This window comes from Hemicordylus capensis, chromosome 2 (genome assembly GCF_027244095.1).
Source record: "Hemicordylus capensis ecotype Gifberg chromosome 2, rHemCap1.1.pri, whole genome shotgun sequence".
Taxonomy (NCBI): Eukaryota; Metazoa; Chordata; class Lepidosauria; order Squamata; family Cordylidae; genus Hemicordylus; species Hemicordylus capensis.
In genome coordinates, this window is record NC_069658.1 from 58,188,681 (window position 1) to 58,206,745 (window position 18,065).

Below are 18,065 nucleotides of genomic sequence, written 5' to 3' on the forward strand. Positions count from 1 at the left end.
TCTAGTTCCTTCCTGAGAAGGAAGCAAGATTTTCTTTTTTAAAAAGACCCAAAACATTTCTTCTTCAAACAAACAAACAGGAAGGAGGGGGAGATTTTGAGGGGCTGGCATCTGTTTAGAGGAGAAGCCCCAGTGTGTGTGTGTTTGTAAGGCTCTTTACACAAGCAGTGTGGAGAACCTAAGAGGGTTCTGCAGGGAGAGCGGGCTTGACCTGCTCTCCCTGCAGATGAGCAGGCAGCTCGCCCTGGGCGGCCGGATCAGCTGTCCACACTGTTACCGGCTTCATCATGGAGCTGGTTGGGGTGGCGGGGATTGGGGGCCGTTCAGCCCCTGGAAGTCCCAGAATGCCCCTAACAAGTGCATGGGGCATTTTGGGGAGCCCCCCCCAATGCCAGGCTTGTAGTCGCCTCCGGGGGCCTCCTCGTGAGTCACCACAGTGCAAAGCCACGGCGGCACATTATCAAAACGACAGGGTTAGCAGAGCTAACCTTGTTTAAGGGTGGGGGAATTAAGCAGGCTTGCCGACGGGAGCCACATGGCTCCCGCCGGCTCACACCTGTGGTGGGAAACGGGCTGGCTCCTTAGCCCATTTTCCACTACACGTGTGAATAGTCTCCGTGTGGGGTTTTTTTTTTTTTGGCCAGGGCCTGTTTTGGGGGCTTTGAAGCATTCAGTTTTAGTTTCTCTCTTGCCTGGAGAGAAACAGTGGGAGGAGCCATCTAGGCCTGAGGTGAGTCACACCTGGTGGGAAGGGCCACATTCCTGTTGAGCCTGTTTGTCTCAGAGGCAATAGCTAGGGAGCTTAGTGAACAGGAATTACAAACAGGGGCATAGGAGTTTTGCGTGGAGTTTAGTGGGGAAGTGTACGGGGGAACTTGAAAGGAGCCCAGCAGGAACTGAAGTTAAGTACTACTCCCTCTTTCATATTTTTGAGAAAGAAACTTTAAACTGTTGAACAGCTGACAACTGCAGTGAAGACCTAACTTTCAAATAAACAATCTCCAAATATACTAAACAGCTAACAAAACCAGTAATGAAGATAGAAAGTCAGCTGGAGAGGGGGTGATTCCTAGTGTATTGTGCAGAGCATGTATGACTATTTGCCCGATGGGCAGAAGTTGTGGGTGTGTGCTCATTGCAAAGAGCTCCTGGCTCTCAGGGAACACTTTCACTCCCTTGAAGCCAAAGTGGCTGATCTGGAGAAGCTCAGAGAGTCAGAAAGGTACGCGAACAAGACCTTCAGGGATGTAGTAGAAGCATCCCACTCCCAGGCTGATGGCTCCTCAGCTGTCAGGGAGAATGAAGGTCTCAGGGAAGGAGGACATCATTCTGAGGAAGAAGGGATCGCTCCTTTAGAAGGACTCCTTCTGTGAATGATGAGCCCATATCTTCTCACACAGGGGATAGTCCTCTGGGTGAGGGTGGGTGCTTCCTAGAAGTGGGCGATTCAATCATTAAGGGTATAGAGAGATGGGTCTATGACCCACGTGTAGACCACATGGTGACTTGCCTGCCTGGTGTGAAGGTTGCAGACATCATGCGGCATATAGATAGGCTGTTAGGCAGAGCTGGGGAGGAGTCAGCTGTTGTGGTGCACGTCGGCAACAACGATATTGGGAAATGCAATCGGGAGGTCCTGGAAGCCAAATTTAGGCTGTTAGGTGGCATATTGAAGTCCAGGACCCCCAAGGTAGCATTCTCAGAAATGCTACCTGTTTCATATGCAGGGCCAGTGAGAAGCGGAGCTGAGGGGTTTCAATGCATGGATGAGATGATGGTGCTAGGAGGAGAGGTTTAGATTTGTTAGCCACTGGGATACATTTTGGGACAAGATGAGCCTGTACAAGAATATAAAAAGAACAGGCCCTGCTGAAGGAGAACTAGTATGACTCCTGCAAAAGTAAATCTTGCCTCACCAAACCTTTGGAGTTCTTTGAGAGTGCCAGCAAATGTGTGGATAAAGGTAATCCAGTTGACGTATATCTGGACTTTCAAAAAGCGTTCAACAAAGTTCCTCTCAAAGACACTTGAGAAAACTTATCAGTCATGGGATAAGGGGACAAATTCAGGTGTGGCAGGGTAACTGGCTGAAGGACAGGAAACAGAGAGTAGGTATAAATGGACAGATCTCAAAATGGAGGGAGGAAAGAAGTGGGGTCCCCCAGGGATCTGTACTGGGACTGGTGCTTTTTAATTTCATAATTTTTATTCATAAATGATCTAGAAGTTGGGGTAAGCAATGAGATGGCCAAATTTGCAGATGACACCAAACTATTTAACGGTAGTGAAATCCACAACAGATTGTGAAAAACTGCAAAAGGATCTCTTCAACCTGGGGGAGTGGGCAACAAAATGACAAATGCAGTTCAATGTTGGCAAGTGTAAAGTGATATGTATTTAGGCAAACCCCGCCCCCGCACAACTTCACAGATACACTGATGGGGTGTGACTGTTGGTGAATGACCAGGAGAGGGATCTCGGGGTCGTGGTGGACAGCTTGTTGAAAGTGTTGACTCAATGTGTGGCAGCTGTGAAAAAGGCCAATTGCATACTTGGAATCATTAGGAAGGGAACTGAAAATAAAACTGCTAATATTATAATGCCCCTATACAAAACTATGGTGCAGACACATTTGGAGTACTGCATACAGTTCTGGTCACCATATCTTAAGAAGGACATTGTAGAACTGAAGAAGAGGGCAGCCAAAACAACCAGGGGCCTAGAGCACCTTCCTTACGAGGCAAGGCTAGAACACCTGGGGCTTTTTAGTTTAGAAAAGAGATGACTGAGCAGAGACATGACAGAGGTCTATAAAATCATGTATGGTGTGGAGAAAGTTGATAGAGAGAAATTTTTCTCCCTTTCACTAACACTAGAACCAGGGGTCATCATTCCACGAAACTGATTGCCAAGAAATTTATGACCGACAAAAGGAAGTACTTTTTCACACAATGCGTAATTAACCTATGGAATTCTCTGCCACAAGAAGTGGTGACAGCCTGGATAGCTTTAAGAGGGCTTTAGAGAAATTAATGGAGGACAGATCTGTCAATGGCTACTAGTCTGAGGGCTATAGGCCACCTCCAGCTTCAGGGGCAACATGCCTCTAAAGACCAGTTACAGGGGAGCAACTGCAAGAGAGATAGCATGCCCTCAGCTCTTGCCTGTGGGCTTCCTAGAGGCATCTGGTGGGCCACTGTATGAAACAGGATGCTGGACTAGATGGGCCTTTTGGTTGATCCACCAGGGCTGTTCTTATGTCTTCTTCTTTACATATATATCACACCCTTCTTCCAAGGAGCTCAGGGAGGCAGGTTAGGCTGAGAGAGAGCGATTGGCCTTAGACCAAAATAGGCCTCAGACCAATGAGCTTCATGGCCAAGAGAGGATCTGAACCCTGGTCAGCCCAGTTCAAGTCTACCCACTGTAGCATGCTGGCTCTCTTGAATGGATAATCTAACAGGCAGGTGAAAACTTGCTGCCACAGGTTTAGTGGGCTGTGAGTAAAAAAGGATTGAAACCTGAGAGTATGCATTAAATATTTCCAATTTTCTGTGAAAATACTGCAGGAAATACTTGGATTTGGTATCTGTATACAACCTCTGGCTTTATCTTTCATACTCAAGAGTACTTTTCTTTGTTATCAGCACTCTTAATAAAAAACATCAGCCCAGGTGAAGAGCAGTTCCCCATAGGCTCAATTCCACTTATATTTTAGGCTAAGAGTGTTAATGATAAATATACAGGTGGACCTCCTTATCCGTGGGGGTTCCATTCCCACAGATTACCACGGGTAACGAAACCGCAGATAATGAGGCATTGCGCCCATGGGAACGTGGGTGTTAGGTTCCTAGACTCTTAAGAAATGTGGTTAAAAAATGTTTAAAAAGGGAAAATGGACCAAATAAAGTTCTGTACCATGCTCCGTGGGTCTCCTGGTGTCCAGCAATGCCCCCCAAAAGTCACAAATGGTCTCAAAAAGTCATGGATTTTTCCCCCAATTTTTAATTTTTTAAAAATGAAATAAGTCACAAAATGGATCCTGCTGACAAAATGGCGGCCAGATGTGACCCCCGCAGTAATTCAGCCTTCTAGGTACCACAGATACTTGGGTTTAAAACCTTTCATATCAGGAGGCCAGGTATCTATTGACACCCGCAGATATGCAAAGCTGCGAATAGTGGTTCTGTGTATAACTAGGTTTGTCTGTACTGTTATTTCTTTTCCAGAAACCCAACATTAGGGACATGAAAGTACCCTTTGCCTCTTCTGTGCCCATATATGGCATATTCTGTGCATTCCCACCCCCTCCCCCCAATCCCTGGTACTACAACGCTAATTTTGAGGCATTTGTTTTCAGGGCAGTGAACATGTATTCAAATCACTTCCATTATGCTTAGAACTGATATTTGTCTTCACTCAAGATAAACTGGAGTATGGCAGCAGGCACAATTTGAGCAACTAATGGAACCTCAAAGAAAAATCTGAAGCAAAAAATGCCATCTTTCTTCCTCCATTCCTGCCTGCCCAAGAGTCAATTTAGTATCATAGCTAAAAATGCTGAGCATTCCATGGCATGTTCATTTTCTCTGTGTGTGTGTGCGCGCGCGTCCGCATGCGTGTGCAGGGCAGAACAAGTAATAGGAGATGGCTGAAGGAGGACTGAGAGACCAAACTAATAATGTGCTTTAGAAAACAAAAGAGACAGGCTTGGAGGCATGTTTTGTACAAAGGCACCACCTACTGGTAAGATTTTTCTTTATTCTCGTTCAGTAAATCCACCAATGAAGCCTATATCTTAATGTGACACTCCCAGGGGCGAGTCACAGGCCATTTACACTGGCACAGTTCTAGTAGAATCCAGCTCTGGACTGGAACCATTCATCAAGTTGAACTTCCAGCTCCATATGGGCACAGGGATGTTTGGGAAGGGCTAACAGGTAATCTAGCTGCCATGCCACAAAACTGGATGTTTCACTAGCTTTGGGGCAGTGAACTACAACTTCACACTGGCAGACAGGATTATCCAGATACTTAGGAGGGAAATGTCAGAATCTTCTACCTGAAATCCTAACAAAATGTCTAACCGAGATAAGAGTTCAGGGACAACAGGGACAGAAGGGGACATCTGACACGGTTAGTCTCCCCAATCAGTATGTATATGACCTCTTGCCCATGCCTCTGGGGAGGTGGAAAGCACTGAACACATTCTCTTTGCCTGTCCATTTTATAAGGATAGCTGGGAGAAGCTCCAATTTCCTCTGCTTTTCAACGACCCTGGCCGCCCCAGTCAAGTCTACACTAAGATGCTGCTCTTGGATGAATCGCGAACCTTCATGTACAATGTTGCTAGGTTCTGTGTGGCAGCGTGCAAGATCTGTCCGACTATTACTGCCAGCTCATAATCCGTTATTCTAACTATCTTATAATACATCCTAATATGTCTTTTTAAATACTTTCATCTTCTGAGATGCATACAACTCATAGATAGTTAACTTGTATTTCCATTTCACTACCCATCCTATTAGAATTGCATTTTTCTATAGACCAATTTTTATATATTGCTTTTATTAGTTAGTTGTCTTATCAGTTTTATTACTTACCACTTAGCTGTCTTTTTTTTTTTAACTTTTTAGCTATCTCACTTTTACCCTTTAGTATATTATATAGCCTGTTTTATACTTTTTAGACATTTTAATACTCATTGATAGTTGTATGCATATATGTAGCAACTTTCAATATGGCTCTATTATCTATTTCACTGTATTATTATCTATGCTGGTCTTTGACAGTAATAAAGTTGATTGATTGATTGCCCATACAGGCATGATTGCCCATACAGGATTGCCCATACAGGCATTATGATTCCTTTCAGTGGTATGACCTAATCCACAACGCACCCCTTGGCATGTGTTGTTGGGTTGCTCCATTGAAAGGAAGCTTTGCACATCTACAAACAGTTACACTTGGATTCGATCCTTTCAGTGAGAATTAACCCCCCAGTGGAGAATTGTAGCCAATGTCTATCAGAATTCTGCTAACATACAGAATTATAACTAACATACTTTATCCCATGTGGACACATTTATACTTGGAATGATGTGCTGATGCTTTTATCACTAATTGTCACAATGTTTAATAATGAATGGCTATTGTTAGACAACAAAGAAAGAACTAAATGCTGTATCAGTAATTGCTTTCATCTGCCCGGCATTCAGCAGATTTTGTTAAGATCTGTGCAGTTATATCTTCAAAGGGAAAAGGACAATTGTGTTGGCCCTACAAGTAGCAAATGTATGAAAAGTAAAAGTAAGTATAGAATTTCCTCTTGTACACAGTTTCAGGAACACCTGAAGAAGATGATAAGTGAAAGCAGCAATTCTATGGGAACCTACTTGGGAATTTGCCCCACTAAACTCTATGGGATTTGCTTCTGAATACACAGGTATGAGACTGGACTATATGGATAATTTATTTTGCCTTTGGAACAATACTGTCAAGCTAGCTGCTTGAAATTACAACATGCAGTAAAACGTGGTCTTACTGCTTCAAATTTTCTGAGACCATAGTTAAAATAATCAGATTTATCATCCAAGTAAAAATATAGATGGGTGTGGTACTGATAGGTACAGAATGTACATATAATTTTTAGGATCTCTCTTTTAGGCAGAGATTGAGTGTGTTATTCCAGTGTCAGAATGTCATGCAAAAGTTTCAGTGTTTATTTAGGCTAAATTTGCACCTACCAAGAATATGTTACTGTGCCAATCTTTACTTTTTCCACAGCAAATCAAGCACTCCTGTTGTGCCCCAGTTCTGCTTGGGCAGAATTATTAGCTGCTACTAATGGCACAGCGGGGAAATGACTTGATTAGCAAGCCAGAGGTTGCCGGTTTGAATCCCTGCTGGTATGTTTCCCATAGTATGGGAACATTTATATTGGGCAGCAGCAATATAGGAAGATGCTGAAAGGTATCATCTTATACTGCGTGGGAGGAGGCAATGGTAAACCCCTCCTGTATTCTACCAAAGTCAACCACAGGGCTCTGTGGTCGTCAGGAGTCAACACCGATTCGATGGCACACTTTACTTTTATCTTTATTCCCTAAGCTCAGGTAAGGTCTCCTTACCTGGGACCACATGACACTGCATTCCAAAAGCTTATTGTTAGGAGAAAGGAATTAGTGCCACTTGGCTTCTGCTGAAAAACCTCTGCTCCTGGGAAATCTAATACAAGTCCTACAATATTAGTGTCTAATATTATTCAGCGTCAATAGCCATTGGGCATATAGTTTTTGGTGATTTCTAAAAAAAAGTGTCCATGTTCCTAATATCTTTGGACCAGCTGACATGCCAGGTGGGAGCTAGTACAGAGCTAAAAGCTTAAGAAACAGTTTTACCAGTCATTCTTGTAATGTACTATTTAAATTCAGTACAATTTACCTCTTGCTAAAGTGAATGGCAAAGTTCCCACTGATTTAAATAGAGATGAACTGTAGCTCTGGGTGTTACAACTCAAGGAGCCGAATATATGTTCAATAACTACATAATGCCCCCTTAAAAAAAAGCACTGATATTTATCATATTTGACATCTAACCTATGGGTCCATGGAAGCTAAATCATATGAAAAGTGAAGACTATTCTATCAGGTTTGTCTGAATTTAGCAGTCTGTAGAAAGTTTCAAAATTTGGTTGACATATTGAGGAAAATACTCAGAGTAGTTCCATTGCCATTTAAAAAAAGGTAAGTTAAGAATTTTACTGGTCCTTTTAATTTCAATGGGATTACTTTGTGTAATTTTGCTCAGTATGTCTGCTGTGTATTACAGGCTGTAATGAAGGACTCTCCCACAATTACCACTAGAGGGCAGGAATGCACACACCTTTAACCAGCAAATGAAAAGTTTGCTTGCAGGCAAACTTTTAGGGACATAATTTAAGTTCTGTTTCTAGAATGAATTCCAGATTCATGTGCATATTCTCAGATGTGCATATTATAAATAAAATAAAATAAATATCCTTAGTGAATGTATGGGAATAAATGATGGCCAGGCAACTGTACGGATTACTGTTGGAGTGGCATAATAGTTTGACCCAACACTAATTGAGCAATCACATGTAGCAAACCAGAGTAGAATAATGTTAAAGGCTGAGTGGTGCTAAAGCTTTACTTAAAAGTAGAGAAGAAAAGTACATCCATTAGATCTGTACTTCTAACTGCATTGTGCTCAAAAGAATAGTAAAGAATTTGTGAAGCAACCTTATGCTAATAAACTGGAAAAGTGAAGGGAAGAAACAAAATTGTATCTGAACTGCCTTATCTGATTTCAATGTTTTGAATTATTAACAGATAACTATTAAACACAGCTAAAACTGGGGTATACTAACAATTTTGGGGACTTTTGCCCAAATAACCTTAACTCCCTCCCTCACCATACAAAAATCCATCCTAAAATAAGAGAAGCTGTTTGCATTGTAAAGGGTCCCAGTATTAATGACAAATTTCTCACACATTCTAGCCCTATTCAGATGCTGAATAGGTTATGCATTCATATGTCTAATATGTATATGTTTTTTGTGTGCATGGCTGTACATGCGTTCATTTTAAAAGTAAGTCTCCTCAAATGCAGGGTAGAGAGAGGAAGGCGTATATTCAAACATAATATGTGAAGAAGTGTGTGTGTGTGTGTGTGTGTGTGTGTGTGTGTGTGTGCAGACCTGTACATTTGTATACTGTGCACAGATTGTACATCTGTTGGACATAACGTGATGGTATCTATGGACTGATCACTGTCAAAATGATAGAAGTAATTTTCTTCTTCTTACCACTCAGTTGGAAGGTGGGCTGATAGTGCTGTTCCTGGGCAAATGGAGAGAGGGAGGACGGAGGGCATCCTTAATGGAGCATGTTGTTGTGGCAGTGGCAGGGCAGGCTGGGAGGAGGAGGAGGGGGAGAAGGAGGAAGTCCTGTGTGGTTCAGGCAGCTGGACTTATACAGGAAGAGGGTGTCATTTCTCTTCCTGTGGAAACTCAGCTGGTTTCTATCTAAGGCAGCCTATCAGGGAGAAACAACCTTTTTTTTTTTTTTAAAATTATTTTTATTTATTTTTTGCTGTTCCAGCCCAGCCACCAAGAAAATGCAGGAAATCAGCAGTGGTCAGGCGGCCCTTTTACTGTCTGTGTATACTAAACTGCATGCACATCAGAAGCCCAGTGGTTGACATGATGCACAGCTGACTGTCAGCATATGGGCTACTGGGGAATCATAAGCAGCCCCGAAGCTGTTGAGAACCAGCAGTTGAGCAAGAGTGCAACCGCAACGGAGTTTCCCCCACTACTGCAAATGAGGAAAGTGTTGAAGCACTGTGTGCGCAACCACTCATTCTGAACAGTGTAGGGGCTGTTTATTAGTCTACAGCAGCTCCCTGGCGTTATGGAGACAGTAGGCTGTGCATCATGTCAGCCAGTGTGATCAAATGACAGAAGTGCTGAACTGCTAAATATTTATGCGTGTATCCCTGGCATAATGCAAGCCTGTCATTTGTTACATGCTAAATCTATTCTCCCCCCCCGCCCCCACCAAAGAGGAACCCTTTCATCAGCTCACAGCTATAAAAATTGCTGTATAAATCACAGGGGAGTGAATAAGAAAAAGAGCGGGATGGGGTTTCATGTAGGGAGAAAAAGGCTCTGCCCTTCGGCCAAGGTTGTAACCACCGCATCCTCTGCACACTCACCCACCAGCACACGGGCCTCCAGGATCTGTACCAGCTGGCTGCTCACTGTTACCGCTTACAATCACCATTCATGTTGCTTTATCAGCTCAGGCGGGAACTGCTCTAGGGAATGGCAGCTACTCACTCATGCAGTAGGGTATTCAGTGGTATATAATACTTGCTGGAATTAGTACTTACCCCAATTGACTGAGGGCAGATGGTGGCATATTATGTATATGCTGCTGCTGCCAGCCAGTGACCGAACCCAGGTGGAGAGCACTGGCTGTGTTAAACCCAGAGAGCGATGACAAATCTGCACTACTCAGCGAGTATTCTAGAGGCAAGAACAAGCAATGATTTAAAATCAAAGGAGTTTAAAAAGCTACAAATATCATTTACTCTTTCCATGGTGAGCTACCATGGGTCCTCAAGCCCCACGGTCTTCATCAGATGCAGATTCCTCTTACCAGCTGATAAGCTTTTCCACCTTTACTATTCTTTGGATATTGATGAGCATCTTCTCCACCCTGCATCCCAAGCTTAAGTTCAGCTTGCTAAAATTTGTGTGTGTGTGTGTGTGTGTGTACACACACACACACACACACACACACACACACACACACACACTTTACGATGCTTGTGTGTGTGTGTGTGTGTGTGTGTGTGTGTGTGCGTGTATAACCTATGTGCCACAATAGAACATCATCCTAAATTATTTTTTAAAAGATTTTGTAAATTGCGGACGATGCAAGTCATTTAATGGTACTAGAGAAAGACATGCTGTTCTGGTAGCTCCAGGTCTTAACACTCCCATCAATTTCGGAGGATGAATACAACTGAAGGAAGCCCAGGCGGGTGCGTGGCTGGGGGAGTCAGTCTCGTGACTTGCCTCTGGGAGGCCCCCAGACAACTGTCTCCCCTTGCCCTATTATAGTTACGCCCCTGGCCCAGTCCCCTTCATTTGATGTCAGATGCAGGGGGTGGGACCACTGCTCAGGAGAGGGTCCATTCAGACCCTCTCCCATCCTCCCCAGTCAGCATTTCATCAACACGCTGGCTGGCAGGGCTCCCCTCCCCCACAGCACAGCCAGCGTTTCAGTGAAACCATGGCCGGGGAGGAAAGAGGTGCCCCTCACGCTCCCAGCGGGCAAGTGCTTAGTTCGCTGGCCAGGTGCAGGAGCCAGTAAGGGGCGCCTTGGTGGCCCCCCAGACTTGGCACCTGGAGGACAGTCATCCCCCACTTGCTACATGGTCCCTACACTCCTGATCTGGAGTACCACAGGTTAGGAACCCCTGTGCTAGATGAGTAAGTCTCACTGGTTCCTGGAGGACATTCCACTCACAGAACTCATCAGCGTTCTTAGAATGCATTAACACCAGCACACACAAATGCATTTTGGAACTGGAGCTCTCCACTCCTAATGTGTATACGGCCACAAGTGTACACCAGAATTCATGTGCAATACATGGATTGCAAACTGCAGTCAGCATGGAAACAGTGGCAGGCTCAGGGATTCTGGGGTTTCAGCAGGGAACTCTGACGTTTGAGGCTGGGATCTAGCTTAGCTACAGTACCTTGGGTCATCAAACCTCACAGCCTTCTTCAGATACAGAACAGAACAGGGATATGAAGTCTCTGGATTGTCCAGGCCTGCTCTCTAAATTACCAGGAGCCTGGTAGTTTATTTTGCTAGGTTAACAGAGCAATGCAGATCTGCTCTTGAGGCTGCAGCTTTCAGTTCTTCCATCTCTTGGGGATCTTGAGCTGGAAAGTGCCCCCTCCATGTCTGGATTTGGGTGCAGCCACCCACAGTCTAGTCTGGTCCTGATAGCACAACAAATGATTCTTGTTGAAAAAGGTGTGACATGACAATTGTCAGTGCCACCATTTCCTGTTGCATCTTACTGCAGCATGAACAGATACAATTTCAATGGAAAGGGATGGTATGGTCAGATGCACAGTGAAGCATTTCCAAAACAGTACTGACTTCATGGAAACTTCTAACACAGCCATTGTGTAAGTTACATCTAGTGTGTGCTAGAGGGCACCAATTACAAGTTTCTACCAAAGGCACACAGTAAGCATCCTGCAGAGCAGATTTTGATAATACAAATGTAAGTAGTTCCTGAGTTTTCAAGAGCGGATTAGTTATTTCCAGCCACTTAAAATAACTTATTATTAAATGCACAGCATAAATTTATGTCTTCTTAGGATTCTGGATACAATGTATAAGTGTCTATAAGCTGCATTTTCTGCCAAAATAGCACTCAAAGCAAGGTATTTCGACACTACTAAGCTACTATGTGTGTCAGTATCTGGCTTTTATCCCATTGCAATCTACACTGCTCACATCTTATGCTGATACTTACCGGTACCATATGTTGTTGAAATGGCTGATGGGTATCCTCCCATCCCTTGCCCTGGCAAAGTAGGAGTTGCCACGGAAACCACTGGGGTAGCCAATGACTGAGCAGACTGGGAGTTATTTATCCTCTGATTCTTTTAAAGTAAGTAAAATAAACATATTAATGGCAAGGTGTAAAATATTTGAAATGAACTGTAATTGGGGGTTGGATTTGTTCATATGATATACAACTGCATACAGATTTCAAAAAATTAATCATTTATCATGTGGCTTTTATGAACTCTGCCAATCCTATGATTTACAATCTTTCAAGAGCCCAATTGTCACCATAGTAACCTATTACATCAGAATCTCCTAGGTAACCAAACTAGTAATATACCCCACCCCCCCTCACACATACACTCATATCCCCATTGGTAGAAAACAGACTATGAGGATAACTGATAATATTTAGCTGGTATTGCTTAAGATTTTTTTTATTTGACTGCAAAAGGTTGTTAAAATAATGATAATGGCATTTCACACTTTAAAAAAGGCATTTACATTTGATTAGTTGTGCCTGTATATAGAAGAGGGTGCACATTTATTTGCATACCCCATTAAAAGCAATGCAGTGTGGATAGACAGCACCCACTTGGATATGCATCAAAATGTGACCACAGTTCCTGATTCAACAAGTGATTTGTGCACAGAAGCCTGCTTGACAGACACAGATGTCCTCTGATGAGATGGGATCAGGGCATTTATGTTTAAAATCAACCATACTATGTATGTGGCAAAGCTACATGTTAGTTTTCACCAGCAGATGGTGCTGTGGCCACTTCATTCTCACCAACACCAAAAGTTATTTTAATGATACTAAATAGCAAATGATTTAAACATTTCCTTTATTTTCTTGGCATTGGGTTTTAAAATGCAAAAATTAATCAGGGGTAATTAAAAGTGTACCATGTTCTGTGTATATACAACAAAGTTGGGGAAATTATAAAAAAAGAAATCAATACTCAGGGGGGAAAAAACTTCCTAAAAGAGCTTTTAACAAGAGGCTACAGAAATACTTGTAACATCTTTCAATTCTTGATTTATAGGAATTAATAGAAAGTTACATGACAGTTGCTTTTATTTGAGAAAACTTTCCATGGTGAGCAGTAAAGCTTTTGATGTTCAGCTGCTAACTGGTGGGGTGGGCGGAGGCAAATGATTTCCCCCCCATGACTACAAGAAGCATCTCTCTCACTTACCAAAAGCAGATCAACATCCTCAGACTGACAGCATAAGAAAGGAGGATGAATAATTAGCAAAAGCAGATATTCTAAAGGGTGCTACTTTCCTCTTCTCAAAAGAAAAGCTTCATTTCAGTGCACAGTAGACTGACACTCTAGCTAGTGACTCTGGAGTAAGCTCATTATAAATGTTTGACCTTCTCTGAATAAGTGGTTTGAAGCTTACAGCACCATTCCATATTGAACCAAGCTTTACTTTCAGCACCTCCTGTTTTCTTAATCAGACATTTGTCTCCGAAGACAAATCTCTCCAGTTCTGAGTCCAGATCTTTGTCTTGACTTCATCTCCAGAAGCTGCAAAGATTATGAAGGAGTGCATTGACAGGGGCCCAGAAAATCTTTTGGAAAGTATCATCAGTCTAGAAGCCCTGGAATGATTCATTGGATGGAGATGCTATGTGACCTGCTTAATCTACGGGTGGGCAACCCCATTTATTGTCCTCCTTGCTTCAGTTGGGGAAGTATTGCATTTATGGGTTTTTTCCCCATCTGAGTATCAATGTTAATTTATAATACATCATGATAGCGGCTAACATGGAACTGTTTAAATTGCTTGCCTTTTAATATGATGGAACAAAATATTCTCGACATCACTTAAATTTGCCATCAAGATATCTTTTCATCAACCTAACTTTTAAACAACATGTTTATCTTGAAAGATTTACCTTCTGTGACTCTTTCACAAGGAATCAGAAGTCACTTATGTGTCTCATGCACTTTTGATGGCTCAACAGCATCTGAGCTCTGAGCTCTGTTTAAGTATGTTAACATAAGCTGGCAGCCAGCACCGCTTACACAATTTTTCTATCTAAAGAATAATTGTCATTTATTACTGGGAGTTGCTTAGTGAAATATTGACTATTGAACTTTTACAACATTGAAATTATTTATTATTTTATTATAAGTTTGCAACTGGTACTAAAAATATTTATATACCACTTTTCAGTTTCGGCTAAGAAATGCTTTTACAGCAACAAATAAAGCATACTGTGAATCAACAGATAATGTTCACTTTCCTTTTTGGAATATAACTAGAGATTTTTGTGAGGAGGGCAATAAAAGTGAAAATATTTGAACACCAGCCTTTAATTCAAACCATATAGTCAAGCTATGATTCTTGTGCAGTTCAAGAAAGTGAACAAATTGCTTCCTCCATGGGTGTTCTTGCTTAGGGATCAATACAGGCTTGCCCTTCCTCCAGCAACAAACTGACATTTGTCTTAACATGGACAGGCAGAACCTGAGAGTAGGAGAAGTGGTCGGCTTACATCATCTCAAGTGCGGTGTTCAAAGGTTTTTAGCACAATTTCTGCCCAAGTTGTGCCTGCTCATGTCGAAGACCCCTCACAGTCAGATGCCACTTTGGGTCCCATAAAGAGCCCTTTCTCATGACTGGGTGAGAGGCCTTGAGGGTGGGCGGCAGGGAAGGCAGCAGAAGCTTGCTTTCCCTGAAGATGATCCACGTGGAGTTGCTGGGCATGCGAATCACGTGCCCAGATGGTCCGAAACTGCCACAGGCAGCATGGAGGTGCAGGGGTTGGGATGCATTGTCCCAGCCCCCAGAAATCCCATAATGCTCCGTGCAAGTGTGTGGTGTATTGTGGGGATCCCCCCCAGCAATGGTTGGGTGCCTATCAGTGTTTCAGTGCTGGCTGGAAGCAGCCGGTGCTGACACACAGTCAATTGAATGGGATTAAGGGAGCGCTCATCCCCTTTACCTCATTTAACAGCCCAACTACTTCGCTGGGTTTGCTGCCATGGCATCACCAGGAATCATGTGGCTCCCGTTAGTTCCCACAGGCAGCCAAGCCTGAGCTTAGCTGCCCTACCTGGTCTTGGCTGGGTAGGGCAGCTCAAACAGCCTCAAACTGTAGTTGTGTAGACTGCTGGCCAAAATATACAGAGCCTATGGAGAATGAAGGCTGACACAAGTGCCTGGTTCAGTCACAGCAGATAAGCAGCAAAAGTGATGTGAAGTAGTGTGCAGTCTCCCAACATGGTGCCATAGCTCATATCTTCCCACAGGGGAGATACACACCTCCCCTTTGCATGACATCGAGAATATGCTTCCTCTCTTGCTACTTCTGTGGAACGTGCAAAATGACCTTGAGCTTAGCTCAGCTGGCCTATGATATTTTGTATTTGCCTTGCAAGCCTAATTTATAGCATAAACACACACTATACTTCCTCGATCTGGATGCAATGGAAAATTACAGTTTGCCAAAAACTAAGAAATAATTAATGACTCTGCAAGGGGAGGAGGGAGCATGAGAACCCAGTGCTCCTTCCATGCTCCTTTTCATAGTGCAGACCATGGCTTCGAGGCTATATCTGTATCAAGCCTGTGTTTCAAAGGTCAGTGAGCACTTTAGGGGGAAATATTTCCTTCTTTAAAATGTAGGATGTGTGAATTGTATAGTACATCCTCATGTTCACCTTCTTGCACAGCTACTGCAGTCCCAAAGAGACAAAACTAACAGGATTGGGGGCTCGAGGAGAAAGGCAAACACATTAAAAGGAGTTATTTGATGGAGTGGAATGGGCCTGACATCTGCCAGTGCTCATGTTGAGGAAGGCCTCCCCAAGCTGGGAGAAGCATCAAAGCAAAAATGAGAAGTGAGAAAAAGAGTCTTGAAGATTACATTAAAACAGAAGCAGGGAGGAAGAGAAAGAGGATCTGTTCTGGAGACAACATTTATGTGTAGCAATCATCGCCACCACACAAATCCAGTCTACAGCCCCTTAAGCCCCATGTTCAAGGACTTTAATATGTGTTTGGAAAAGTGACAATTAAGTTCAGGAACAATTTAAATCAATGTTCTTCACTGCAAGGCCGGAGAGCCAGTGGTGACTCCTGTTGACCCCAAGTGTGGCTTCCTATGATTGAGAAGCTGAAAACTCCACACTGCATCCTTGGCACAGTGCCGAGGTGACCGTTCCCACTGCACAATGCTGCGCTTTGCCCAGGGCTGATGGAGTTCCTTGAAAGGAAACCGAGCCCTCTCGAGCATCTGTACCATCTTGGAAGACATGCATGGAACACTAGGAAGTGTTGTCCTTCCCAGCAGTCTAGGTGTGCCTTCCAAGATAGTAGTAGAGCTTGACAGGGCACCTTTCTCTGGGAAATACACAGCATTGCATGGAGGTCAGCATGGTGGACAATGGCTCTCACACTGGAGATTTTTGCCAAAGTGGTCCCATCTTGAAAAATGGTGAAGATCTCTGATCTAAATCTTCAGGTCCCAGCCTTTTTACATTTGATTACTTAAACATTAATTAAATCTGACTTGTAAGTTTTTGTTTTATCTCAATTGACACATGAGTAAGCATGAGCATCTCCTTTCTGGAGCTCAGGGTTTCACAATGGACAAACAAGACGATCCCTGGCTTTGGTGCCCTCTGGTCTTAAGGCCTACTGACATATCCGTATTTTTTAATTTTTTTACTTTATTTATGGCCAATGGCCAAAACACTGACATATCTGTATTTTTTGGAAGGGGAAGGAAGAAAAGCCTTGAAAATGTGTTACCACGGATGGCATTGTGTTCTTGCTGCCTGGCGGAATCAGCACTCGGAGATCTGGTTTGCGGTTGTTCATTCCCAAGTTCATGGGAGGAGGAGACTTGGCTTGCATATTCTTGTTCAAGTTGCCAGGTGAGACCAGCAGACCTGGTGAGTTTCGGGGGTTGCCATACCCATTCCCTGTTGATTTTTGCAAGGAGAGGAAAACAAAACATTAAGAAGAGTAACTGGCTAGGGGAAAAGTATCTTAGATATACAGACTGACACTTGAAGTCAGTCAGCACTATGCACAAAACTCCGAAAAGGCCTTTCTTCTCACATAATGATCACCCCAAAGTGTGCATTCCCATCTGTCCAAAGACCCTATATGAAGAGGCTGTTCTCAGGAAATGTGAGGTGGCTGTTGCGGAAGGCAGATATTTTTTAACTCCATTAAGACAGCAGAATGGCAGTCAGTCAGATATGGCCCACTGTGCACCATCCACCAAGAAGTTCTTCTGCACAAGAACTTTTGATATGAATGGGAACTGTGCAACCTCCTTGTAGAGCTCTTGCACATTTATTTTCCACTGAGACTTTCACAAGATAACTTCTCAGTGGATTGTGTTCCATATTAATTATAGGAAGGGTATCCATTTTCATATCCAGCACTCAGCAGAACTAAGTAGGGCAATGCAAGTAAAGACTACATGGAGGACACGAAGTAAGTGGAGATAATCTGTATATCCATATAATGGAGATTATTACTTCACATGTGTGTGGAATTGTGGTCTGAGCGGCACTTGGAAAACACATCTGAAGGGACAATTCTTTCTCAACAGTATCTAGCCCTAATAAGACAGAATAGTAAGCATATAGAGAGAGCTCACTGGCAACATCCACACTGACATGCCCAATAGCCCTCTCGCCTGCTGTATGAGTACAGCTTTTGTCCAAGGAGACTAATGCTGCACTTGGGGAGGGAGACTCCCTGAGATGTGGAAAGCTGGGCCACCTTGTCTCCTTGGACAAACACTGGCTGATATCCAGACGAATGAAGCGCTGGTGCAACAGAAATGCTGCGCTGGAACTTGGGGGAGAGGCAATTTTTGTCAACCCCCCTCTTTGTCAAACCCCCTCTGACTGCGACTCCTGAAAATATGCCCCCAGGGGTCACACACAGCCCTCAGGGACACGT

The 18,065-nt window shown here is 43.4% G+C and overlaps 1 protein-coding gene across 25 annotated transcripts in view; it reads right to left on the reverse strand.

Annotated features, from left to right (window-relative positions):
• Positions 1-18,065, reverse strand: part of MEF2C (myocyte enhancer factor 2C) — a 256,797-nt gene that overhangs the window by 7,353 nt on the left and 231,379 nt on the right. For 21 of the 25 annotated variants that reach the window (XM_053293566.1, XM_053293555.1, XM_053293548.1 and 18 more), the window contains 4 exons: positions 16,896-17,068; positions 13,325-13,348; positions 12,088-12,217; positions 9,916-10,051 (listed from right to left, as the gene is read on the reverse strand). In XM_053293566.1, the coding sequence (XP_053149541.1) occupies positions 9,916-10,051; positions 12,088-12,217; positions 13,325-13,348; positions 16,896-17,068 (463 nt within the window). The remainder of the gene's footprint in view (positions 1-9,915; positions 10,052-12,087; positions 12,218-13,324; positions 13,349-16,895; positions 17,069-18,065) is intronic. The other 4 variants (XM_053293571.1, XM_053293568.1, XM_053293567.1 and 1 more) reach the window with 1 other exon arrangement.